The sequence below is a fragment of the Lonchura striata genome, chromosome 8 (assembly GCF_046129695.1).
Source record: "Lonchura striata isolate bLonStr1 chromosome 8, bLonStr1.mat, whole genome shotgun sequence".
Lineage (NCBI taxonomy): Eukaryota > Metazoa > Chordata > Aves > Passeriformes > Estrildidae > Lonchura > Lonchura striata.
In genome coordinates, this window is record NC_134610.1 from 39,149,884 (window position 1) to 39,177,655 (window position 27,772).

A 27,772-nucleotide genomic window follows, 5' to 3' on the forward strand; every position below is an offset into this window, starting at 1 on the left:
AAAACCCAAACAAAAAACACCAACAAAAAGAAAGGCAAATCAAATCTATCTAAGACTACGAGACAATTTGAGAACATCTGAACATTACCCTTACTTTATTTCTGTTTGCTTTTCCTTGTTTTTTAAATCAGAATTTTCTTTAATCTCATGGAAAATAAATACTGGTCTATTTAAGAGAGGTCTTGAGTGTTTGCCACTCACTTGAGCTCTATAGACTACACACTAGAAATGAAAGATAGGAGTATTAGGAAAATTTAAATTCTAGAGTTCAATTGTTGTACAAATATTCCTTTGCTTATGTCAATTATTTGAATTAGAAGAAACAATACTCATTTTGATTTCTTATGTACCCTTTCCCTCCTGTTGAAAAATCAATATTTCTGTCAGATACCATCATGTAAAAATAAATATTAAATACTGTTTTCATATAGGATTCAATATTTTACTTACTAACTTGGGAACATGAAGACATATAAGGGTAAACTCCCAACTTACTTGCAGATGAAACTGAAAAAGAGGTTTCTTTGCTAATTTTGTAGGTATGCTGTAATTTAATTATTTAAATATGTAGGGGAAGATGGAGTTGTACATATATCTAGCTCACATTTAAATACAGAGGGTATAATTCTAAATTCACCCAGGATTAATAATCCAGTTGTCACTTTGTTTCATCCGCAATATAGAAGCAGATTTCTGTTTGAGAGAGAAAAAGAATAATTGCATCTGTATAGCACAGGTGATGCTAGAAGACAAGCAAGGGGTTGGATAAGCAAGAGGCTGGAAGAAAAGTAATGAGGCTGTGATATCACAAAAGAGTTTCCCATCCAAGGGATAGGGTTAGGATTAGGGTTAGGGCTAGGGTTTTGGATTAGGGTTAGGGTTACCATTAGGGTTAGGTTTAGGTTTAGGGTTAGGAAAAGGGTTAGGCTTAAGGTTAGGTTTAGGTTGAGGGTTAGGTATAGGGTTTCGGTTCAGGTTTAGGGTTACGGTTAGGTTTAGGGTATGGGATAAGTGTAGGGTTGGCTTTACAGTTAGGGTTAGGGTTAGGATTAGGTTTAATTTTAGTTTTTGAGTAAGGAATAGAGTTAGGCTTAGTGTTAGGCTTAGGGTAAATCTCAGGTTTAAGGTAAGAGTGAGGTTCCGGTTTGGCTCAGGTTTAGTGTTACGGTTCGTTTTAGTCATTAGCTTTAGGGTTAGGTGTATGAATCGGGTAAGGGGTAGTCTTAACATCAGTGTTGGGTTTAGGATTAGGGTTAGATTTAGGATTAGGGGTAGGTTTAGTTTTAGGTTTAGGGTAAGGGTTAGAATTAGCGTTGAGGTTAGACTTTGGGTTAGTGGTAGGGTGAAGTTTAAATTTAGGGTTGGGATTAGGATTAGGTTTAGTTTTATGGTTAGTTTTAGGCTGTAGTTAGGGTTAGGGTTAGAGTTACCGTTAGGGTTAAGATTACAGTTAGGGTTTAATTTAGGTTTAGAGTTATGGTTAGGTTTATGGTTAGGGTTAATGCTAGGTTTAGGGTTAGGTTTAGGGTCAGGGTTAGGTTTAGGTTTTAGTTTTGTGATAGGATTATTGTTGTGCTTACCTTTATGGTCGGAGTTTGGTTTATGTTTAGTTTCAGGTTTAGGGTTCGTTTTAGGCTTAGCCTTAAATTTAGGCTTAGGCATAAGCTCTGCGTTCAGTTTAGGGTTGGGATTATGGTTTGGGTTCAGGTTATGTTTGGGTTTAATTTAGCGATATGTTTATGTTAGGTTATGTTTAGGGTTAGAGTTAGGGTTAGGGTTAGGGTTAGGTTTAGGGTTAGGTTTTTGATTAAGAAGAGGGTTAGGTTTAGCGTTTGGGTTAGCGTTAGCGTTAAATTTAGGGTTATGGGTTATGGGTTAGGGTTAGGGTTAGGGCTATGGTTAGGGTTAGGGTTAGGGTTAGTGTTAAGGGTTAGGGTTAGTGTTAAGAGTTAGGGTTAGTCTTAGGTTTTTGGTTTTGTTTAGGAATAGGGTTTGGCTTCTGTTTAGGACGAGTGTTTGGTTTACGTTTAGGTCCAGATTTAGGTATAGGTTTAGTCTTAGTCTTCTGCCTATGCTTTGGGTTCAACTTAATGTTTTGATTAGGATTACTTATAGGTTTAGGGTTGGGGTTAGGGTTGTGGTTTAGAATTATGGTTAGGGTTGGTGTTAAGGTTAGGGCTAGGGTTAGGTTTGGGTTAGCATTAGGGTTAGGTTTTGGTTTAGGGTTAGGCTTAGGGTTAGTTTTGGCGTTAGGGTTGGGATTAGGGTTTTTGATAGACTTTGGTTTAGGATTAGTTTTAATTTTAATATTAGTGTTAGGGTGAGGATTAGGGTTTGTTTTAGTTTTAGTGTTAGGCTTAGTCTCAGGTCTAGTTTTAGGCTTATATTCAGGTTCAGTCTTAGGTTTAGGCTTAGGGTTAGGTTTTCGTTTTGGGTGAGGAATAGGATTGGGTTTAGATTTAGGGTTATTGTTTGCCTTAGGCTTCAGTTCCAGTTTAGGGTTAGGTTTAGGCTTAGGCGTACGCTTATGCCTAGGCTTAGGGTTCATTTAGGGTTAGGAACAGGCTTTGTCTTCAGTTTAGGGTTAGGTTTAGGTTTGTGGTTAAGGTTAGGGTTTGGGTTAGTTTTAGAGTTAGGTTTAGGGTTAGGGTTGGGATTAGGTTTAGGCCAGGGTTATGGTTAGGGTTAGGGTCAGGATTAGGCTTACGTTTAGACTTCGGTTTAGGCTTAGATTTAGGCAGAGGCTTAGGTTTAGGGTTAGGCTGAAATTTAGGCATATGTTTTGGTTATATTGTGTTTGATAGTTCTCTGAAGGTGTCCTTCCCTATGATGGAAGTCATAACAGTCTGTTTTCAAGCTAGTGGCCCTATATAACGTAAAAATTCAGTTCCTTTGGGTATCAATTGCTCATACAATTCATATTTGATGTCAATTCCTAGTTGTACAGTGTACCTGGAATGTTAATTATAACAGTAATTAACATAGTCTGTTTGTTCCTCTGGAACCTACAGGCTGAGAACATCTGAGGTGGGTTTATGTATGAAGTGTTTGACAACCAGGATCTGAATCATTAACAAATGAAAAAAATTAGCCTTTGCCCCTTTTAGCATAAAATTAATAATAAATTCCTAGCTCCTGAATAAAGTGCATTTTTATCTTTTGTTCAGTTGCTGAAACTGATGACAATTACTTTTTTTATGTATTCCTTGATAGTGTGATGTGCTTACTTAGATGGGCTGTAGGCCGTGCATCTGAATTCTGTGAACTGGGTGCAACAAAAAGAAACTGCAGAAAACCTGCTTAACGTAATACTAGATAATCTGTTAGTCTTTAAACATATCTTTTTAACTGACAGCAGTATTGTGCTCAGGATTGTAAAAATAAAATGGACAATACTTCTTAAAATAGAACCAGACTTTTTTGTTGTTTTTTAAATAAGGTTTCATTTGCCTGTTTCTTCCATGATGTACTTAACAATTCTGCTCCATTGGTAGATAAAAGAGTAGTTGCAAAAAAGGCCTCCAGGCCTTAGGGTTCTTCTTTCTGTACCTATCATCCTCACATATACTTTAAATATGATGCCATTACAACTGTTTTCTGGTTTTCAACTTTCAGAGAAAGAGTCTAAGAAACATGGTTGGTGGACTTAATTGGCACAAGCTGCTTCACTGGCTTTGGATTACACAACTTAAAATTTATGGGAAAAAAAAATTGTAATCTTAACCAGAGATTATTATAGCTCCAGGAATAGGTTCTGTCTGTCATTTAATACCTACATTTTACAGAGCAAAGAACACTTCCTCCTTGAGTTTGTCTCATTAGATAAAAATAATGTCTATGAAGGATATTCTGTTTCAAAATTCATCTTTGAAGCCATCAGATCCAGAAGTTTCTCCTTTTCCACTCAATTTTTTTCTGCTAATGTAAATATTTTCATGCTGTTGTAATTAAAAATCTACACTAAGTAAACAGATAGCTTTGCCAAATATTTTTTTAAGTGCAAATTGTAATTGGGATTTCCAGGGCCAAGCTTAAATACATAGACAAGAAAACTGCATTTCTCAGGAAGAGTTCCACTTCATTAGACAACTAGGTTGTTTCTTGCTGGAAGCAATTAAAAAATGTAGCTTCACACCTGCCTCTGCTAAAAAAAAAAAAAGAACAAAAAAAAAAAAAAAAAAAAACACCACAAAAAAAACCCAAAAACAAAGCAAACAATTGTACCAGCAATGTGTTTCCTTTTCTTGCCTTTTTTCCCTGGTAATCACGTGTGCTGAAGAGTCTTAACTTCACAAACCATTTCAGACTGTGCAGTAGAAAATGAACCATGAATGATGTTTTGAACATCAGTTTTTGAACACCCTGGGTTCACTGATGATAATTGCTTTAGTTTTGGCTACGTTAAAAGCAGTAGCATTAAAATACCTAAATTAAACTATATTAAATTAATACTGGACTTTAAAAAACAGATCCCATTGTGACTGATAATGGATGTTAATTTAATATATCTTTGGAAACCAGGAGTAGGAAACTATTCAGAGATCTCTCAAGAAGTATACGCTTTCTGAATGCAGCACTAAAGCAAAGCCTACATGCACATAAAGCTTATATAGAAATTAACCATTTACAGCTGTCCTGCTGAAAATAAGACTCTGCCCCACACTCCTCCTCTAATTTTTGCATGTCTGATACTAGCCAAAGGCACTTTGAGAGTGTTTAGCTGTGAAAATTTGACAATGGTGAATCACTTTTGTACAGTTTTTATTTTAAAATGCTAGTGTATTGCTGATAGCAGAGTGCTTTGGACACTGCCAGTCCCTCCTTTCCCAAAGGAGTTATCCTGTATAACTGTTGTTGGAGAAGCTATCTGAGAAACCACACTTGAGATACTCATTAGGTATCTTTTACAGAAAGTGAGGGTTATTATTTTATGGACAGTTCTGAACTATACCAAAATCCAGATTGCACATTTTAAGACAGACATGAACTGCAAACACTGACTTCTGTAGCTGTTAAATAATGCAAAAGAGAAATTTGCTTTCTAATTTGTAGATCTGAATTCAGAAGAGTGCCTTTTGAGCTCATCAGTGCATTCAAAATTTGGGACTAAAACAATAATTTTTTAAAAAGAGTTAAAGAGACGGACAAAAAAAGTTATTGAATTTTCTTTTAAATTACTTATCAATATTTGATTGCTTTCCAAAAGTTTGTCATATAATTAGTGATGAATAATTAGAAATCTTTGCAAATTACCTGTAAGAACAGTGTCTATCAAAAAGTTGCAGTTGAGGAAGATCTTCATTAGAGAAATAAATAATTTAAAATTCTGGGAAATCAGTTTACTGTGGCACATACTTAACTTTGCTAATAGAGAAGGAAACACACATGGCATCAGTTTTACTTCAGAGGGAGGAATGGTACAGATATTTACCAAATCCAGTCAATATGATGCAAAAATAATTTCACATAGTTTTGTATTTGACTCTACCACAACAATTATTTAAATGATTTTCACATGTCAAATAATGACCTAATTTGTGTAGAACTGTTTCAAAGAATGTGGAAAATAGTCTTGACTAAATTTGCAATAGTGACATGGTCCTTAGTTCTTTAGAGACATTGAGCACTCATAGTACTTGAAACATTACTGAGGAGTGTAAGAGTACTGAAAGTAAATTACAATCCTGTTACTTTGTGAAGCTGCACTTCAAAGGAAGATGTGCATTCAAGAGTATCATCATGGAAACAATCTAAAACGACTGTAACGAGCAGCAGCAGAAGTTGTCAAGCGCTGGGAATAAGGTTCTCCACTACCCTCCCTCCTTCCTGTCCATTGGTCCTCTCTCCCAGTCATCCCCACTACAATTCCTGCCTGCCTTCTGCTTGCCATTCCTATCTGCACACCTCTGTCTTTGCTGCTCCTGATGTCACTGACTCCAGCCATGCACTGGACGTGGCAGACATCCTCTAGTTTAACACTAGAGGATGCTCTGGGCACCTGGGGGTTCTGAACATGTGGAGAAGCCTGAGGGACTCCCCAGGGATTCCCCAGGGACTCCCCAGAGCCCAGAGCAGATCTTTGTTCAGTGCACACCCACCCTGACCACAGCGTTTCAGCAGGAACTGATCATGTCTGTGTACCCAACTGCATCACACATGGTTTGCTCCTCAGAAGAAGCTGCCAAATTACAAAAACAGGCACTCATGGTAAATCCATCTACAGAATACATATTAGCAGTTACCTGACTTGCTGTAAGCTAGTGTTTGCTAAGGTACTAAGTTGTATTATTTGTTATAATAGCCAATCCTATTTGTTTGCTTATTTAAAGTTAAATTCTACCATGGAACAAACATTAAATACATTGTTAGGCCAGGTGCTGTTAGTTGCTACTCACATTTGAACTTTTTCTTGTTTTACTAGGACTGCCTATCAAGATACTTTATCTTAGAATTTGAACTAAAAGGAAAAGAGAGGAAGTGGTACATCAAATATGTCTGAATCTGTAGCAAAAGCCTTAGAAAAAAGCAAAGATATACTCAAACCATACCACTGAAGCATGGTCACCTTTTACATTTACAAGAGGAATGTCAATAATACAAGATACTTGTATAAACTGACATTGGAAATCATTGCTGGATTTATTTTTACTTATCTCTTATTACTATCATATATACACGTATGCATTTCATGAACAAAAAAACAAAATGTTTTTAATTCTTTCCTATTTTAGTAAAACATGAGACTTCTTCCAGGGCAATACAGCCTAATAATGGGAAGACAGTTAATGAAGGAGAAGCAATTTAAAAAGGAAGTGGTCTGTAATGTCTGAAACAAATACAGACATCAATCTAGCAGGGCACTTAAACTTAGAAGTACTTCACTGAATCAGGGGTTTAGGATGATAATTTAAATTATTGCAATTCAGAGTAGTGTAATTCATAATTAGTAAGTACCTACTTACAAAGACAGTGATAAAATTAAGAACATTCAGTGGCAATTTTTATTAATAATTTCTTGGTTTTCGCATTGTAATACAAATCAAATTTCAACTTGGGTCAATTCTTTAAGGATGACATGCTAAATGCTTTAAGGGACTGCGATCTGAAAAAGACACAGCTCTATTGCCTTGGGTGCATGAATTAATTTTTGTGATGCTCATTACTTATCTGTTCCATGGCTTTATATCGCATAGGGAGAGTTTTAAAAATATAAACATATGCACATATGCTCCCTCATTAATCAGATAGATTGTAAAATACTTTGAAAACATAAGAAATGTAAGTAAGATATGATAAAGGAGATATGATCTACCAATTCACTGGAATGTTAAGGAAAAAGCTGCCTTTTTCCCATTTTCTCTTCCTCTCCCACTTAATCCCCAGAGGTCCAGTTCAGACCAGAGCCATTGACAGTAATAAGTACCAGAATTTAAGAAATAGTTTATTGATGTCTATTATGTAAAATCAAAATCAAACAATCCCTCCCTATTTATTTCGCATATATCTGCAGAATTATTCATTCAGAGAAATAATTATTTTGATGGACACGAACTGCAGTTTTCCTTGATGCCCTTTAGAAATCTAATAGCCTGCAGCTTACATCCTTCAGGTGAACTGCTCCAAGAAGCTTGTAGTGTTCAGATCTATATGGAGAGCAGACTTCCCTGAAATCTTCAGTAAGCCACACAGAAAATAAAGTTTAGTGGGATGGGAAGGGAGTGGCAGGGGAAAAGGTAAAAGTCCAGTAACGTGAAAGTAGCTAGCAGCCAGGATTTTATCCCAAACATTCATGCTGTGCCAACAGGAAGACTACCCATTTCATTTATCAGAAAGAGTAACAGCTTCATAAACCAGCCACAACAGCAATGCTAACATTAAATCTGTTATGTTTCCAGTATTAAAGCAATTAGAAATGAAATATCACCTGTTCTTGCCCAAACCTAGCAGCCTCTCTCTGATCAAACAGTGTCCTGGGTTACAACATGGGGTGTAACTGAGGTTTATATTCTACCACCACCTACATTACCTTCTGATGAACTGTTAAGGTGGGTGGAGCATTGTTTCTCTATCTTTGCCATGACTCAAGCATGGTAACTCCTTCTGGGGAAACAGCAGCCACCCTGAGGGGTCGGTCATCTCTGCTAATGGGACATCAAGGACTCCCCAGCATGACTCACAGAATCACATCAGCCCACTGGGAAATTCTCCCACCCTAAGGGACGTACTGAACACTCCTTCCTCTACATAACCTGGGGTTTGGGACAGATACACTGCTGCATCCCCAAGAACCACAAGAACTCTCCACCACCACCACCACCACTGGACCTCAGAGAAGGACCAGACCTTCCCATAGGCTCACTGCTTCGACAAGACCACATCCAATGGGACTGCTACCACCATTTGGACTGCTATCACCACGCTGACCAACAGGGTATCAGGTCATGTTCTGACTTTGTCAGTTTAAACCAGTGTTTCTGTACTATTGCCATTATTGTAATTTTCCTATTAAACTGTAGCCCTGACTTGAAATCTTTCACATAGCACTCACAGAGCACTTGTGTGGGGTTCATTCTCTCCACTGTTTACCTTCCACTCAGCACAAGCAGATACTTAAAAAACTTTCCAGACTATATGTCTTAGGTTGACTGTATGATGCTGTCCTGGGTTGTAAGATAAGCTTGTATTCTATTTGCCATCTGTTGAAGGTTGGGCAGATTTGTTATCTCTCAAGAACAATGGTTTGCTCGAAGAGGTAATGGTTTGTTAATGGGCCATTGACTGATTCAATGCAGGGCTGGTAACGTAACACCATCCCATTGTGAGGTGCTCCACCCAGAGGGGGAAGCCAAGCACTCTTTTATTGGATAAAAGGGGTACCTTTTGGGGGACAGAGCAGCTCTCTCTTTACGGGATTCCCAGAGAAGCAGCTCTCTCTCTCTTCGCAGGATTCCCCGAGAAGCAGCTCCTTCGGCGGGATTCCCAGAGAAGCGGCTGGAGCGCAGTGAGGCAGTGGCGGCGGAGCTCGGAGGCAACCCCGGCGCAGAGGAAGACCGGCCCAACTGCCACCAAATCTTCAGAGAAAACTATACCCTTCTAAAGATCACCACTTCAGCTGCAATTCATCAGCCACTGCAAGAGGAGCAGCTATCATTCCAACCGGACTGCTACCAACACCCCGAATCCTCAGGTTGTGGACTTTATCACTAGTTTTGTTTGTACTGATTGCATTTGCCTTTTTTTAAATTGTTATCTAGTTTTCTCCTAGTAAAGAATTGTTACTCCCATTCCCATATCTTTGCCTGAGAGCCTTTTAATTTAAAAATCCGGGTAATTCAGAGGGAGGGGGGTTTACCTTCTCCATTGCACAGGAGGCTTTGCCCTCTTTCACAGACTCCTGTCTTGTCAAACCAAGACAGATGCCTTTATCCCCAATCGTCTGCCCTGTTTATGCTGAATAATAAGTTCTACACCTTTAAGACTTGTTCCAGGAGTGAAGGTGGGCGGGGGGGAGAAGCGTGGAGTTTGTTTTCAAGAACTGCACTCCCTCCTCCACATTCCTGCTCCTGGACTTGAAATGAACAGGTTTTATGTCTTTATTAGTGTTCAGCTCTTTATTAAAAAGTCAGCTTGGCAGGGGGGTGTTTGTAGCTTCTTCCGGTAGCTGAAGGGCGTGAAGTCGTGCAGAGTCTGTCCCTGGAGTCTCTGTGGCACGCTGGTAGCCGGAGATGAAGAGGTGTCCAGTCTGTATCTGCAGTCCCAACCAGCAGACCATCCTCTCTCCTTTCCTCCTGGCACACTGGTAGCCGAATGGTGGGGGGATGTGCAGAGCCTGCTGCCGAGATCCAGCAGCAGATATCCCTCTCCTGCCCTCCTGGTAACACCAGGTAGAGTGTCTGATTCCTTGTGCCCGCTTCCCACAGCCCAGTCCAATCTGGTCCTCTGCAGGTTATAGTGACAGGTTAAACACAGACTAGGGATGGGGTTCCCTTTTCCCCAACCAACACACCCATCCAGCCCCTTCTACTGTGCCCCTCTTTTTCATTTTGGGGTGTTTTTCATCCCCAAAACCCCCTCCCATGATTCCACTGGCTTATTTTGCATCCTAGTCCTAGTTTGGGTGGGGGTGTAGGTGATTCCCAGGAGCGATTAGCTAATTAACATTTCAATGTCAGTACTTAGGTCGAGCCAAGTGTCCCAGCCAGGCTGTTTTGTTCATAACAGACTGAGTTGTCTGCGGACGGACAGACAAGACAGAGCTCTCCTTTGTTTTTTTTCCGAGTTAGTTTTAGCTAGCTGAGGCAAAGAAGTTCCCTGGACTGTGGTTTTTTCCCTTTCTCTGGACCTGCTCTGGGCTGAACACCAGCAGAGCAGCAGCAGCAGCACCTGTGGCCCAGCGGGCCAGGCCTGGGCCACGGCATTTCCAGCGCTGGAGGGACTGAGCAGAGACTGAGTGAGCCCAGCTGCAACCTGGGGGATTTTTCTGAGTTTGTCTCTCTCTTGGAGTGGCAAGAAGTTTTATTGTTTAATATTGTTTAAGTTTGCTTGTTTAATAAACAGGTTTTTTCCACTTTTTCTCCAAAGAGGCATCTTTCCTGAACTGGTTGGGGGGAGGGGCCAATTGAATCTGCTTTCCTGAAGGAACCCTTTTGGGGTTCTTTCCCCAAATTTGCCCTGAACCAGGACAATTACATTTAATGGCGCCCAATGTGAGGCTCGAAAAAAAAAAAAAACAAAAGTGGAAAAAAACTTTATTCCTTGACTGATTGGATGTTGGTTGTGCTTATTTTGTAGTGGATTAAAGCAGTCAGTAGCCATGTTGCTTACATTCATAATGTCTCTTGGGGTGGAAGCCTTCATGTGGTTCTGGTCTCTAGGCTTTTTTGAGGTTCTAGTACTTTTCTGGTCACTAGGATTCTTGTCCCTTACACGTAGTTTTTACAGTAGAAGAGCACGGATTAAAATAGCTATTGGGCTGGGCTTGGTGATAGTGATTTATAAGGCGCTTGTAAAGATACTGGAGTCTCTTCAAGATATGTATAGTTTCTGGTTTTTTCATCCTACCCTGCATCCTAGTTCCAGTTGTATGTTCTGGGGGTTTATTAGTAATTGCACCTGGTTTGTTAGATGAGGAGCAGGGCATGAGGTTTTCCAGACTCTCCTTTCCTTCTTTTTTGAATCTGTTATGTCACATTTTGAGAATGTTCCATTTCCCCTGAATGTTAAAGAGACCATCTTTCTAGTATTTATTCTGGTAAACTTCCTTTATACAGCCTGCAGTTTCTCTAGAGTGAAGGCTGAGATGTCCAGAGGAGCTGATGAAACCCCTCACCCAGGTGTGGAAAATTCTGAGTGGTGTGGAGAATGGGAAAATATGGGCCAGACCCTGAAGGAATTTTCTGACCCTGCAGAGTGGGATTTTCCATGTGAACAAATTCAGAACCCAGCTGAGGTGGGGAAATACCTGAAAGAGAAGTGCCATGATGACTCTAATGAGAAAAGGATCATTGCAATAAGCTGGGCCTTGGCTTATGCTTATCGCACACTGCTAGATATTGTAGGCTGGCAGACAGAGGCAGGGGAGCAGGGAGATAAACCAGCAGCTATCCCAGTCACTCAGGCTGCAGACAACACCCCAGTTACTCAGGCTGTAGCTAAACCAGACAGTGAATCTAAACCACTGGCAGTCTCTGTGGGAAAGAAGAAAACCAAAACTGACCAGCCAGGGACTGACGATGATGATCCAGGAGAAGGACCCTCAAAGCTAATTACTGACACAAAAGCCGGAGTTAGGACAACTGAGGCAGGATCAGAAGCCACTACTGAGTCCTATTCCCTGAAGGACCTTCGTGGACTAAGAAAGGATTACACTGGACAACCTGATGAGTCTATAATTAGTTGGTTGATCCGTCTTTGGGATGCTGCAGGGGAGGCTAAAATTCCGGATGGTAGTGAAGCGAGACATTTGGGATCCCTGTCACATGATCCTGTCATTGATCAAGGAATGATGAGTGGGGCTAACCCTCACAGCCTCTGGGCATGGGTTCTGGAAAGTGTAGCACAAAGATACCTGTGTGCAGATGATCTTTATATGCAGCAAACCCAGTGGAAGACTACAGAACAAGGAATTCAACGCTTGAGGGAAACGGCAGTGGCAGAGATTGTCTTCTCGTAGATACTGTAAATCCAGACTTGATACTGTGTACATCTGTGATGTGGCGAAAACTTGTAAGACTTGGGCCACATGAATACGCTTCTGCTGTAGCAATAATAAGCGAGATGACGCTGAGGAGACTGTGCTCGATATGGCAAAGAAGCTCCAAGCATATGCAGATGCTGTACATGGCCCAACCCATGCCAGAATTGCAGCAGTGGAAACATGTCTGCAGAAACTAGGAGAGAAACTAGAAAACAAGATAGAGGAGACTCATAAGAAACTCAGGGAGGAGATGAAAGAGGGTTTTCTCCAAGTCTCAGCAATACAGATCAGAGGTCCTGGTACCCAACACAGATGTTCCCCAGATGGGGAAAGAAGGTACATCTCACGAGCTGAGCTGTGGTTCTTCCTGCACGATTGTGGAGAAAATATGAGGAAATGGGATGGGAAACCTACTGGTGCTCTGGCATAACGGGTGGGTGAATTGAAGGGAGGCAAGACTCCAAAAGGAAGTTTCACCAAAAGGGAAGCAGCTCCAGTGACCCATAATCAAACTGCCGTATATGATGATGATGACGATATTTTCGATCCCCTTGAAGGAACCTCCAAGACATATGCCCCAGGAAAAAAGGATAACCAGGCTTAGAGGGGCCCTGCCTCTAGCCAGGTAGAGGCTAGGGAAAACCGTATTTTTTGGACTGTGTGGATTCATTGGCCTGGCACATCAGAACCACAAGTATATAAAGCTTTGGTTGACACTGGTGCACAGTGCACATTAATCCCATCAAAATATGTGGGGGCAGAACATGTTTCTATTGCTGGTGTGAGAGGGGGATCACAGGACTTTACTTCAGTGGAAGCTGAGGTCAGCCTGACTGGAAACGAGTGGGAGAAACAGTCCATTGTGACTGGCACAGAAGCCCCATGTATTTTAGGCATAGACTTCCTCCAAAGTGGGTATTTCAAAGACCCAAAGGGACTCAGGTGGGTATTTGGGATAGCAGCTGTAGAGACAGAGGGCATCAAGCAATTGAACAGTTTACCTGGACTATCAGAAAACCCATCTTCAGTAGGACTCTTGAAGGTAGAAGAGCAACGAGTACTAATTGCCACCTCAACAGTGCACCGCCAGCAGTATCAAACGAATCGAGATGCCGTGATCCCCATCCACAAAATGATTCGTGAGCTGGAGAGCCAAGGGGTGGTCAGCAAAACCCACTCACCTTTCAACAGCCCCATCTGGCCTGTGAGTAAATTTGAAGGAGAATGGAGGCTGACAGTGGACTACCGTGCATTGAATGAAGTGACTCCACCACTGAGCGCTGCTGTGCCGGATATGCTGGAACTCCAGTACAAGCTGGAATCCAAGGCAGTGAAGTGGTACACCACTATTGACATTGCTAATGCATTTTTCTCCATTCCTCTGGCAGCAGAATGCAGGCCTCAGTTTGCTTTCACCTGGAGGGGCATGCAGTACATCTGGAACCAACTGCCCCAGGGGTGGAAACACAGCCCCACTATCTGCCATGGACTAACCCAGGCTGCACCAGAAAAGGGTGAAGCTCCAGAACATCTACAGGATATTGATGATATCATTGTCTGGGGGAAGACAGCAGCAGAGGTGTTTGAGAAAGGAGAGAAAATCATCCAGATTCTCCTGAAAGATGGTTTTGCTATCAAGAAGAGCAAAGTCAAGGGACCTGCTCAAGAGATCCAGTTCCTGGGAGTGAAGTGGCAAGATGGACGGCATCAGATTCCTACAGATATCATCAACAAGATCACAGCGATGTCTCCACCAACCAGCAAGAAGGAAATACAAGCTTTCCTAGGTGCCATAGGTTTTTGGAGACTGCACATTCCCGAGTATAGCCAGATTGTGAGCCTTCTCTACTTGGTCACCTGCAAGAACACTTTCCACTGGGGCCCTGAACAGCAGCAAGCCTTCACCCAGATCAAGCAGGAGATCACCCATGTGGTAGCCCTTGGCCCAGTCAGGACAGGACCAGATGTGAGGAATGTGCTGTATTCTGCAGCCGGGAGCCATGGTTTGTCCTGGAGCCTTTGGCAGAAGGTGCCTGATGAGACTCAAGGCCGACCACTGGGATTTTGGAGTTGGAGCTATAGAGGGTCTGAAGCCAACTATACTCCAACAGAGAAGGAAATTTTAGCAGCCTATGAAGGAGTCCAAGCCACCTCAGAGACGATCAGTACAGAAGCACAACTCCTCCTGGCACCCCGACTACCGGTGCTGGGGTGGATGTTCAAAGCAAAGGTTCCCTATACCCACCATGCCACCAATGCCACGTGGAGCAAATGGATTGCCCTTATCACACAGCGTGCCCGGACTGAAAAACTGAATCACCGTGGGATTTTGGAGATAATTACAAACTGGTCTGAAGGTGAAAACTTTGGTCTACTGATGAAGAGGAAGAAGAAGTGACACATGCTGAAGAAGCGCCACCATATAACCAACTGCCAGCAGAAGAAACACATTATGCTCTTTTCACTGATGGATCTTGCCGCATTGTGGGAATGAAACGGAAATGGAAAGCAGCTGTATGGAGTCCCACACAATGGGTTGCAGAAGCTACTGAAGGGGAGGGTGGATCAAGTCAACTCGCTGAACTCAAAGCCGTTCAACTGGCCCTGGACATTGCTGAAAGGGAGAAATGGCCGAAGCTCTACCTCTACACTGATTCATGGATGGTAGCCAGTGCTCTGTGGGGGTGGCTGGAGAGGTGGAAAAAAGCTAATTGGCAGCATAGAGGAAAACCAATTTGGGCTGCTGATGAGTGGAAAGACATTGCTACCAGGGTAGAGAAGCTACCTGGGAAAGTTCACCATGTAGATGCCCATGTTCCCAAGAGCAGAGCCAATAAGGAGCACCAAAACCACCAGCAGGTAGATCAGGCTGCAAAGATAGGGGTATCAAAGATAGACTTGGATTGGCAACACAAGGGGGAATTGTTCTTAGCATGATGGGTCCATGATGCCTCTGGCCATCAGGGTAGAGATGCCACTTTTAAGTGGGCACGAGACCGAGGGGTGGATTTAACCATGGACAGTATTTCTCAGGTTATCCATGACTGTGAGACGTGTGCTACCATAAAACAGGCCAAGAGAGTGAAGATTCTATGGTATGGTTGTCGATGGTCCAAGTACAGCTATGGGGAGGCCTGGCAGATTGACTACATCACACTGCCCCAGACACGCCACGGCAAGCGTTATGTGCTCATCATGGTAGAAGCCACCACAGGATGGTTGGAAACCTATCCCATGCCTCATGCTACGGCCCGTAACACCATTCTGGGCATTGAGAAGCAGATCCTTTGGAGGAATGGTACCCCTGAGAGGATTGAGTCAGACAATGGGACTCATTTCAAGAATAGTCTTATCAACACCTGGGCTAGGGAACATGGTATTGAGTGGGTGTACCATATTCCCTACCATGCACCAGCTGCAGGAAAAGTAGAGAGGTACAATAGACTGTTAAAAACCACCTTGAAAGCATTGGGTGGGGGATCTTTCAATAATTGGGAGCAGAATCTGGCAAAAGCCATTTGGTTAGTTAACACCCGAGGCTCTACCAGTCAATTGGGCCCTGCCCAATCTCAGCTTTTGCATATAGTAGATGGAGACAAAGTCCCAGTAGTGCATGTCAGAGGTTTGTTAGGGAAGACAGTGTGGATCAATTCTGCCTCAAGCACAGACAAACCCATTCGTGGGATTGTCTTTGTTCAGGGACCAGGTTGTACTTGGTGGATAATGCAGAAAGATGGAAGAATACAATGTGTACCTCAGGGAGATCTGATTGTTGGGGGAGAACTGTGTGTAAATATCACTGTTTGCTGAATATTACTGCCATTGTCTGTGTATAGCTGTATACTGGATGTATAATGCATGTGTTTGTAGGGTTTGAATATATATATATATTAGTTTTAGTAGTAAGCTGACGATATGGGGATAAGGGGTGGAATGTCCTAGGTTGACTGTATGATGCCTTTATCCCCAATCGTCTGCCCTGTTTATGTTGAATAATAAGTTCTACACATTTAAGACTTGTTCCAGGAGTGAAGGTGGGCGGGGGGGAGAAGCGTGGAGTTTGTTTTCAAGAACTGCACTCCCTCCTCCACATTCCTGCTCCTGGACTGAGTTGTCTGCGGACGGACAGACAACAAGACAGAGCTCTCCTTTGTTTTTTTTCCTAGTTAGTTTTAGCTAGCTGAGGCAAAGAAGTTCCCTGGACTGTGGTTTTTTTCCCTTTCTCTGGACCTGCTCTGGGCTGAACACCAGCAGAGCAGCAGCAGCAGCACCTGTGGCCCAGCAGGCCAGGCCTGGGCCACGGCATTTCCAGCGCCGGAGGGACTGAGCAGAGACTGAGTGAGCCCAGCTGCAACCTGGGGGATTTTTCTGAGTTTGTCTCTCTCTTGGAGTGGCAAGAAGTTTTATTGTTTAATATTGTTTAAGTTTGCTTGTTTAATAAACAGGTTTTTTCCACTTTTTCTCCAAAGAGGCATCTTTCCTGAACTGGTTGGGGGGAGGAGCCAATTGAATCTGCTTTCCTGAAGGAACCCTTTTGGGGTTCTTTCCCCAAATTTGCCCTGAACCAGGACACTATACTAAATGGCTTCTACTCAGCTTAGTGTGTGTGTCTTCAGACATGAAACACACATGAACCAGCACACTGAACTTACCCTCCCCCCATCTCATATGATTTAAGAGAACAGCATAAGGTTGCTGCTCCCTCTGCTTCACAAATCAAATTTTCTTGGACAGGAAAAGTATTTATGAATAAACCTGCAAAAAATATTTCTGGTTACATATAAAGGATATACCAATATTAGCAAAGCAGGCATTCAGTTTCATACAGAATTGCACACTGTCAAGAGATGTTTCAATTATTTACATATAAATATATAATTCACAATTCATCAACATTCTCCATCTAAAGTTCTTAGAGTTTTTTAAATTACATATGATCATAGCTTACCTAGAAAGCAAGTAACTATCCTTATTTTGCAATAAAAGCACTCAGAGGAGAACCCACACTACCATTACCTACATCTCAGCTGGTGGCTCTAGTGTTCATTCATAATCAAGAACAGTGGAAAATGGATTTGTAGAAAGTTCTCAGGGCCTGACAGAAGGTCCACACGGCATGCATACATATGTAAACTTTGAGACAAGACTTACTCACTTAGAAATGCCATGGAATAGGACAGATATTGTTGAGAGAGAAATGGAACTAGAAACAAGTTTCAAAAGATGGCCTTGCAAATAAGACTAGATACTTTGGACAAACAGAACTATGAAATATGTATTGTAGTGGGACCCACGAGGGGTAATTTTAGATGTTTAGATTTAAGGCATCTACAACATGGCATGGCAAAAAGCTAGGCCAAGAAACACTTATAGTATATTTTAATTAGGAAATATCTGGCTTCTGATTGTGATGGTGTGAATTATAAACGTCTGTATTGTGTAACCCTTCTCATGAGACTGAAAATGGAATAAAAGTTTTTAAAACACCTCTCAGTTGCCCCGTCTCTGGGTCAGGAAAAGGGTATTGTCCTATAAAGAACCATGTATATTAAAAAAAAAATCAAAGACTTTTAAGGTGTAATTCATGTGGTCAAATGTAGACATAGTCTTCAGAAGATAACCCTCCACGGATTTGAAGTGGAGACTATGATGGAGAATGCCATATCCAGTCAGATGAACCCATTCCCATTCACACGAGACACATTCCTGCCTTTAGTGCAGTTCCCCACATGTGTGCCTTAACTCCTACACTGCCACAGTTCACTGAAGCAGTCTTAGGAGAGGGTGGATTTCACTGCACGTATGTCAGTGGCTTGCTGGACAGCCTTTCTGCATATTCACTTGTTTATGTGCCCGTTTTCTTTTTCATCTTCTATAAGCTTTTTTCAGGTGGGCAGTACTTGGCAGGAGTTCCCTTGCTAAGCATTAGTAAACACCCTACCATAACTCAGATCCTTTTTTGGGATCACTGTGTATTAGCGTAATGAAAACAGCAGGAAGATAATAGTGCTGAGCAATCCTACTGCTTCAGCCAAAGAAAACAAACTTTCACAGCAAGGCAAGATTAGAATTTTTGATCTTTACCTCTCCTCGAGCTCTCCATGATACTGAATTTGAAAAAAGATGTGTTGCTTTTATTAATACTAGATGCCTTTAAAAGTTAAATGCCTAGATCTATAATATACCTAATTTTTGTCTCTAAATCTGTTTCCCTGGTTTTGGTCTTATGGAGACCAGAAATAAATGTCCCTGAAGAATCTTGGAATAAACCTATACATAAAAAAAAAACAAACAAACAAACCAAAACCAAAACCCAAGGGAAAAAAAAAAAAAAAAACACCAAAAAAAACCCGCACAGAAATCACACTGTCTTTTTAATGGCCCACTATATTTATTACTCTGTATTTCTCTGTATTTACATATTCACAGGCACTGTATATACAATAGAGAAACAGCAGAGAGAGTTAAATGCTTCCAGAAGACAATCTGGAACTCATATTGTCATGAATGACTTGTAAGTAATTCTAGGTCTAGTAACTTGGAAGATGACTACTTAATGTCCATCCTTTGTGCTGGGAATATATAAAAGGACTACTCCACTAAAAGTCATCAGTCAGATGACCCACATCTCTCTCCTCTTCCTTTTAACAGGGATTAGCTTCTCCCTGTGTTAACAAGGACTAGATGTCCTTCATCAATGTCTTTATGCCCTCCTTTAGTTTAAAAACTTTTATTATTTTTTAAAATGTGCTAGCTAGAGCAGACTATTGATTTGGATTATTTTAGCAGCAGATGTTTCTTTTTTCTTAAATCTTCAGACTTATGGAACACTACATTGCTCAAGCTTATCATGAACACAGAGATTTACTTTAAATGTTAACAATAGTTGACTTTGCCATGGAAGAGTGCTAATTAAAGGAAAAACAAGAAGCAGCTGTAAAATATTATATCATTCAGTTAAAAAGATGAAAGATGTTACAGAATGTATGGAATAGGGCAACAGGTTTTATTCATCAGCAGTAACCTAGAATTTTGCTTTTTGCAAGCACAAGTCTTGATGCTTTGAGTTCTTTTCAGAACAAACTTATTCCTGAAAACTGCAATAATAAAGGCAGCTATCATATTCCTACTTCACTACAATGCTGTATAAATGCTAATACTTTAGCTAACTATAGTGAAATAAAACTTACCTTAAAATCAAATCCTTTTTCCCATAACGAAGCTCTTTCAGCTGGGCTTGGATCTTTTTTGACTGAAAATGAGGATAATCAAATCAGCTTTTGGGTTTTTAAAATTTTAAATATTAAAAAAAAATTGTGAATTCTGAGAACAGCAGAATCTAGATCAGATTTAAAATGTAGAATGCCCCCTCCAAATAATTGTCGATTGCTTTTCCAGTTCACAAGTCAAACCAACCAAAAGTACTGAGGAAAATGCAAAATGGCACACAACTAAAGCACATACCTGAGTTAGTACTGTAAAGAACAGCAGCTGGGCTTACACATTTTGGACATGAGCTGTTATTAATACGTGCCATGAAGCATAACTGAAGGCATCAACTTCAAAGTAAACAATCTTATTCTTAGAAGCAAAAAGGCTCCATAGGCTTATAAAAGTCTTCGTAAAGATCAGGGTGTTCCAGGTGGTATCCAAAGGAACTAGTTTGGAGCTACCTTCTCAGTTTGTAACCATGCCCTTGAAAGTACAGGTATAGTTATGCTTATTTATATTAGTTTAAGCTGATATTAACTTTATATATTGCTAAATATATCCTTAAAATAATTCTAAGTAGTAGTCTATATATTATTTTAATAATTTAAACAAAAGAAATAGAAATTGCTTTTTTGTACTAAACTTAACTATTCAAGGAACATTATTTCACCATTTATCCAAGAATCCTCTCAAAGGAATAATTTGTTTTTAATAAAATCCACAATCCCAACTGATACACAATACATTTTCTTGTATTAATTAATGCCAAGTGTTTTGAAGTCCTTGGAATGGATTAGAAGTCTGTTTCACATTTATTGAAAGAGCATTCCATAAACATAATATATTACAAAAGTAGTATATCTTAAGTTGGAATTTTTAAAAAGATTTTATTTCTTACCAATTGATGCAGTCAAATTCAGTGACAGACTTTTGGGAAGGCTGAATGAATCTAAGGAATCTAAAATTTTAGAACCTGCTTTATATGTTTAAATAGTAAGGCCAAAATGGTTATGGTATTCTGTAAAATCTGAAACTAATAAACAAGATCAGTCCAGCAAAATTCTTTGAAACAATTTTGATTTTGAAAGACTTAAGAAAAATATTTCTAATCCTATTATTTCCTACCTTTGAGAATTTACCAGAAACTTGACTTTCTAAGTACTGATCTCAAAAGGCAGAGACTCTAATAAAGAAAATGCTTTCAATCATCATTAGGAAAATTTTAGTACAGAGGAAATTTTTTATGCTTTGGTTTCTTTCTGGCAAGGTGCAATAACCTTAAGAGAAATTATATATGCAAAAAACCCAGAGTAAAGTAATGTGAGTAAATCAGATTCACATGTAATAATTTTTTTTTAAACTAAAAGAAAAATAAAGGGAATGCTTATATGAGTGCAGGTACTTCTACATTGAGGAATTTGCCAAAAATAGGATCTTTTTTCCCTTGAAATAAGGAAACAGAATCAGTAGTAATAGGTTGTTCCTGTCTCAGTGTTAATTTCAAAACAGACCTTTGGCAATTCCTGGCTTAGTGTAGACATGGAGTTCATATAAATCAAATCAGTTTTATATATGTTATAGATATATATATATACATATATAGAGTTATATCATAGGCACGCCTAGATGATTTTATTAGTCTAAAACTTGAGTTTGCAACTTGCTTTCTAATACATTTGAGCCGCTTCTTGTGAAGTCACAAAAATAAGTTGGGATGACAGCACTTCAGGAATACTCACCATATAAGCATAATATATATTCTGTACTCATATATATTCTTGTGTATATATATAATACACCAGAACCTCAGTACAAAATACTTTGATGCAAATTTTTTGGGTACATAGATTTAGAACAGAGAAGAATCTTCCTTACCTCTTCTGCGTGCATACCACAAAGCTTGTTTCCTGACAAGAGCTTGTTTTTGAGGCTTTTGTTGTGAGAGTGGGACAAAAAAAGCCAAAATAATTTATTAGTAAGTGTTACAAAGTATTAAGAGACCCTTTAACTATTTGATCAATACTGGCATTATTTCTAAAATGGATAACATCTTCAATTCACCAACAAAGATACAAATAAACAAGAGAGGTTAATCAAGGCACAGTATCCTCTTACAGAATTCTTAAAGGCATTTGCATTACAATTTGCTTCAGCAGGAACAGGACTGCCCATAGAGACCTTCCCAGAACACTGGCAACTGAAAGCAACGTAGATTTAATACACTGAGGTGCAGCATATTAGGGCAGAAAAAACCTCTCTAATCCTTTCTTGGTATCAACTCCATAGCTCAGTATCATTTTCTGTAAATTATTTTAACATCTGAGTAAAAGGGCCAAGGTCTCATCACTTGACCTTGATGATGAAATCAAGGGGTGTTTCTGCTAAATTTTATAATTTAAAACTGCAAATAATAAAACCAGTACGAAGTTAGTTACCTGAAAGCATTCTGCCAACTCAATATGGTTTTTCATGTAGGAGTTTTAAATGTTTTTCTTCTCATTTTCAGAGAAAATAACAAACCCTGACAAAATTAATTCTTCATAGTAATTATTTCTCCATTCCTTACTCATATTATCCCATAACTGACAGTCAAACATGAAGATTTCTCTGCAGTGTGAACATCTTTTAAAACTGGTCAAAACCGTACCGTAAGTATTCAATACACAGATCTACAACTGCTGAACATAACACCCTTAACATGAAAAAAAAAAAAGAATACAAAACTCAACTATTCCTGAGTTAATGAATTGTAAATATACAAACAGAAACAGAACCCACCACATTTCAGTATGTTTCTTACTGAACAGAAATAGCTTTCCTGTACATTGTGCACAAGAACAAGCTGTCATTAGAGAAAAAAACATAATTCCATCCAGTTCAAATATGGGTCTGCATCCCACTGAAACACTGGAAGTTTTAAAACCAGAATTGGAAGCTTTGAGTTTCTCTTGAAAATTAAAAAAAAAAAAAAAAAACCAACAACTTTTTTTTAAAAGCAAATGCAAAGAAACTAAAATTTTATTTGAAAACTCATTTTCATGATTCCAAAATAAGGAGATCTGACGCAATTTCACATTTCACTGCAGAAACAATAAATTTTTCCCAGCTGTTTGACATGGATGCCCATAGTTCTCTGATTCAGAATTCAGAAAGGAATTAGGATGTTATATTGAATGAGACAATCCAACAATCCGGATTCTATCTTTGAAAACATGATTTGCAAAGAGCTGGATGTGTTCTAGTAAGTTGCACAGTCAATTACCTATTTTAGTTCTTTGTTTGAAAATTTATGTTGAAACTCGCCAAAGAGAAACTGCCTATTGTACTAACCACTATAAAAATATTGAATTAGACAACTGGCTCTGAAAAAATGGAGCTGTATAGCAGATACAAGATGAACAAAGGTAAACAAAATGAAAATCAAAGACATGAAGCACATCTGACTCATCTATTGCTCACCAGGGGTACACGCTGTACTTGTGAACACAAAGTGAATGTGTTTTACACACATCTTAATCGTTTGACATAAAGATCAGCATCACCTTTTGGGATGATGTTAAAACAGATGTGCCAAAGGCACTGTTTCATTGGGGACTTGCACTTAACCCAGGATAGCAAGTCATCCTTTTCGTTTCACTAACTCATTATCCTCCAGTCCTTCTGTAGGCTGGTGATGGTTGGCTCAGTAGCACTCTGTCCAGATTTCAGAAGCAAAGAAAGAAGGAATTGTAATCACTACATTTTGATTCATTTATCTTCCTTTTGCCAGTATTAAACTATTATAAGAAATAATGTCTACTAATACATTAATCTTTTCTAAGTAATTTCTACATAGGCTATTTTGAGAATACCATGCAGTAACCCAGAATGTGAAAAACTGTGTGGCAACAGGACACACAATGTACTAGACGAAAAGCCAGGGAAATCTCAGGAAAACGGGAAGCTGGACAAGACAAACACAGATCTGAACCAATGTGGTTAATCAAACATTCTCCCCTTATTTGAGATAAGATGGTAGTTTATATAAGCTTCTATATAGTTTACAGTTACAAAGACACTCTGGCACACTAACATTGTTTACCTTTTCCTTAAGGTGGTCAAACTTTTCACACTGCAGCTCTACTCTAATTCATGCTCAGATAGCTGATTACTTTATAGTTACCTTAACACAATTTATATCTGCGCCACAACTGAATTCTCACTGCATCAAAGGCTTTGAGGCCCCATCAAGGCCACTTATCAGGGCCTAGTCTGACTGGGTAGTTCAACCTTTATTCCAAACATAAATCACGACCTCTGTCTCTCAGAAATTCTGCAATTTCCACATTTTGTGCCAAATAAACCAAATAAATCCAAAAGTATATAGTTTTATATATATATATATATATATATATATATATAGTTATATATATATATATATATAGTTATATATATATATATATACACACAGAGAATTTGTCTGTTGGAATCCTGGATGCTGAGAACGTTAAACTTTCTGTGCTTAAAGGTACAGACCCACAAGAGAACATTGCATTTGACCTGAGGTTGTGGAACAGGCTTTTAAAATTGATTAATAGCACTGGGATTACGGGTGTGTAGTTGGTTAGAAGTGTGTAGTACCACAAGGTGGAAAATGTAAGAGTTTGGGATTTTACAATATAGAAATAAATATGAAGCAAGGTGGAGGTTTTAGGGCAGAGGCAGGTTGTTCTTCTTTACCTTCTTTTTCATGGGTTTGGGTGATGTTTCGCAACTGGACAGAAAAGTCCGCATTGCAGGTTTTGGGGGATCAGTTACTGGGTTAAAAGGGAAAATAATCTAGGTGTCTTTTCTTAATTGGATAGTTCAGTTTTAACAGACCTTGTAACAAGAGTTAGTTAGCCATTCTGTGGGAAACCACAGACTGAGGTATTGTTTATTAAGATATATATATATAAAGCTAGGAAACGGATTTGTGAGAAATCACAGACTGAGGATAGGAAACCAAGTGTGAGAAAATACAGACGGCTTACAGACTAAGGTATTGTTTAGGAAACAAGGATACGCAAATAGCCTGCGGACACAACATTTGCAAAATAAGGAAACCAAACACTTACACCTGGGGACTGACGATACAAGATAAAGATAACCCCCATTACTCACAGACTGCTTACGTAAACAAAAGGAAACTGCAAGTTTAAACAAAGGAGACCCCTCGGGAATTCATGGAAAGAAAATGGGATAAAAGAGGGCCGTTTAGACAAATCGGCGCGGCAAAGAGGGAGCAGAAGTCCCTCCACCGCCCAGCGCTGTTTGCTCGTATCCTACTTGCTGTAATTAATAAAATTCTAATTGGATTATGACCCGTTATGGCGTAAATTTATAACAATTCTGTGCCTTGCTAATGAAAAAGCTGCCGAGCTCACAGTGGTGAGACTAATTCAGGTAAGAAATGAACACCTGAGTCTGAATGCGAAATACCGTCCCCAGCGCCTTCAACCCCGACTCGAGAAACCCATAACTGCTGCCTCTGTGTAAAAGTGGCAGCTCACTAAGGAGAAACTGTGCCAGGAACCCTTGAGGAAAACCAGAACTCTGGAAAACTCCTCCTCAGATGAACATCCCGGTGTTTGGAACTCGGAGACCCAGGTGGAAGGAGCCGATTCCAAGGTCGCAGCATAGACCAGACCCAAGAACTGCAGACACGGAGGGTCGGGTAAGCTGTGAAAGAACCAGGATGGGGGCTAACCTCTCAAAAGCTGAGGACAGGGGACGTTTTATCCCTGCGGAAGCGCTCCCCACAGACAGGGACCGGCCGAGAGCGGGCGCATCACTCTGCGGCGCCCCCAGCCAAGACCGCAGAAAGCCGCAAGGTACGCAACCTGCGCAGCCAGGAGCTGCACGGGCACATCGGCTACGCAAAGTGCGCAGCCAGCACAAACAGCGGAAATAAGGAAACAGCGCAGCCCGGTGCTGGTGGGACGGTGCCCAGTGCCAGCGGGGCGGGCTCAGCGGCTCCGCGGCAATTTTTAAACGCAACAAACACAACTTTGCCTTTAGCAAGTTCGAAGAGCCCGGCGGGGATGAGCCAGGAGCAGACGGAGCTTGCCGGAGAACAGGGAACGAGCGAACGGGAACACAGTTCGGGTTCCGGACCGGGTGTTGCAAACGCAAACCCAGAAATCACAACCGGTGATTCACTATAGCACCAGCGCCAACTCTTCCTTCGCTGCCTGCTTTCTCTCAAACGCCGACAGACCGCGCAGCAGCAGCCACGGTCTGCCCAGGTCCTTAGATGTCCTCAGGCATCTCGGCAGCACCGACAGCCTTTCCCTTCGCACAGTCCGCGGTACCGCAGGAATTCCTCACAGACTTCTTTTAGCGCAGAGATTGAACGTAGGAGCTGTCCGTACAACAAAATGGCAGCGCCTAGCAGACGTGTTCCGTACGGAAAAATGGCGCTCCCGTGAGCAATGCCACCTATTTCCGCCGCCGCCATTTTGCAAGCAGCAAGGTGGTCATTCATATTTAATGATCTCCTAAAAGTCATTTAACAAGATGAGGCGAAGTCAGGAGTAGGACCTAATTCAGAGGATCCAACCGACTTTTTTTGAGCCATTAACACTATGTCTTCATGAATCATTGACCTATCCATGATACTAAACTTACATTTTATGCCAGAATCCCTTGTCTTGGGAAAAGGGTAGGAAAGCAGAATATTCTAATTTAAAATTAGCTATTTTTTCCTTGCTTTTGAAAAGTCTTTCCCCGTATTTAAGCTCAGCACAGAAATATCAGGTAAGATACTTCGTATCAGGCTTCTTTCTAAGCATTAAGAAAAAATAAAAAGAAGGCTCTGAGTACGTATTAAACTTCTCTGGTTTTTGAGAGTAAATAGCATGTATTTGCAAACTAAACATTTTCAGGAAAAAACCCTCAAAGCAAGCACACTAAATAATATTTCAGCAGAAAACTGAGGAAGTTAAGGACTAGCATAAAAGAGAGCTGGAGATGACATTTCTTACTACTTATAAACCAGCCTAATCTATGAAGGGACACCTAGCTGCTAAGAACACCTAGAACACAAGGTGATCTGTCTGATCATCTTCTGATCAGTTCCTAGTTGTGACATGGATATCACCTTTTCATTCATCCTACCATGAATATGGACCTGAGTGAAAACCATAAAGTCAAGGAAGCGTTTCAGGGAGATTGGGGTCATGCCTGAAAATGGTAACAATTGCATATTTAGAAATAAGCATTTTCTTAGTAATTTTTAGATGTATTTCATGTGATGTGATAATCCAAAGCTCTTTAAAATCATTCCCACAAAACCCTTCCTGTTGATGTCTTGATTCACTACTTATGCTCAGCAAAGAAAAAGGTAATTTGTTGATCTTTACCTCAGACAATGTATTATTTTAAAAAAGAGGCTGTACTATGTAACACTGAAATTAGACAGATCACCATGCTGAATTATATTAAAAAGGACAAAGCCCCAAATAGGCAAAGAAAATATGTTGGTTTCTATTCTGAATTTCCACCCCAACACACTATAATATTTGAAAAATATATACCTCCACAGTTTGACAGTGAACTGTGCCTAGAAAAGAAAAGCATATGCTTCTGTTTTCAGAAAAATGCATTACTAATATTCTCCTATATCTTTTAGTATACAGGGAACTGTCAAAGAAGTCTTTTCCTCTCTAACCAGACTATTAGTCTTTATTGTTATCTCCTGGCATCTTGCTTTTTGTGCACATTCCAAATGTCACCTATTATAGATAATATTCTCTGAACAGCTACGTTGATGCAAAAGCTACAAAAAGAAATTTACTGGAGCTATTTACTGTAGCTGAATGTAAAAAAACCAACTCTATAATTACTGAAGTGATGTTCCCCCCGTCGCACAGCCCCCTGAATATCAGGCTAGCCCAGAGGTCCGAGGCTGTGAGGGGAGGATTATCAGGAGATGGCAAAGATTTCCAAAAGAGGCTCTTACCCCGAAATATGTTGGTTCAGCTCTCTTTATTCTGTGGTGTCCAAGGGGAGAGCGAGGCAAAAGAGGATGAACAGGAAATGTCAGGGGTCTATATAGACTTTGGACAGGGTGGGCTTCTCTTGCTCTGTGCCTACCCCATTGGGGCAGGAAGGAGGGGTCCAGGGTTATCTTGATCAGAGTCACAGGGTCCCAGGGAAGGGGAAATAGAGTGCCCATGAGCTCACTGCAACACCTCCCCATTATTTGTTAAACAAGATTACAGGAATTCACTGGGCTCGATTCAACCCTGAGTATGGGTTTCCCACCACCTACAGTGGCGTAGTCAGGCCTCCTCAGGTTAGCCAGCCCTATGTGGTTGACTTCTGAGGCAGAAGGTATGAGAC

At 40.4% G+C, this 27,772-nt stretch overlaps 1 protein-coding gene across 1 annotated transcript in view; it reads right to left on the reverse strand.

Moving 5' to 3' along the window:
* The window catches only part of LOC144246714 (uncharacterized), a 48,619-nt gene that overhangs the window by 11,637 nt on the left and 9,210 nt on the right, over positions 1 to 27,772 (reverse strand). Inside the window, exons 2-3 of the mRNA XM_077785215.1 lie at positions 21,284 to 21,338; positions 19,387 to 19,448 (exon numbers count right to left, since the gene is read on the reverse strand). Of these exons, the coding sequence (XP_077641341.1) occupies positions 19,387 to 19,448; positions 21,284 to 21,298 (77 nt within the window). The 5' untranslated portion in view covers positions 21,299 to 21,338. The remainder of the gene's footprint in view (positions 1 to 19,386; positions 19,449 to 21,283; positions 21,339 to 27,772) is intronic.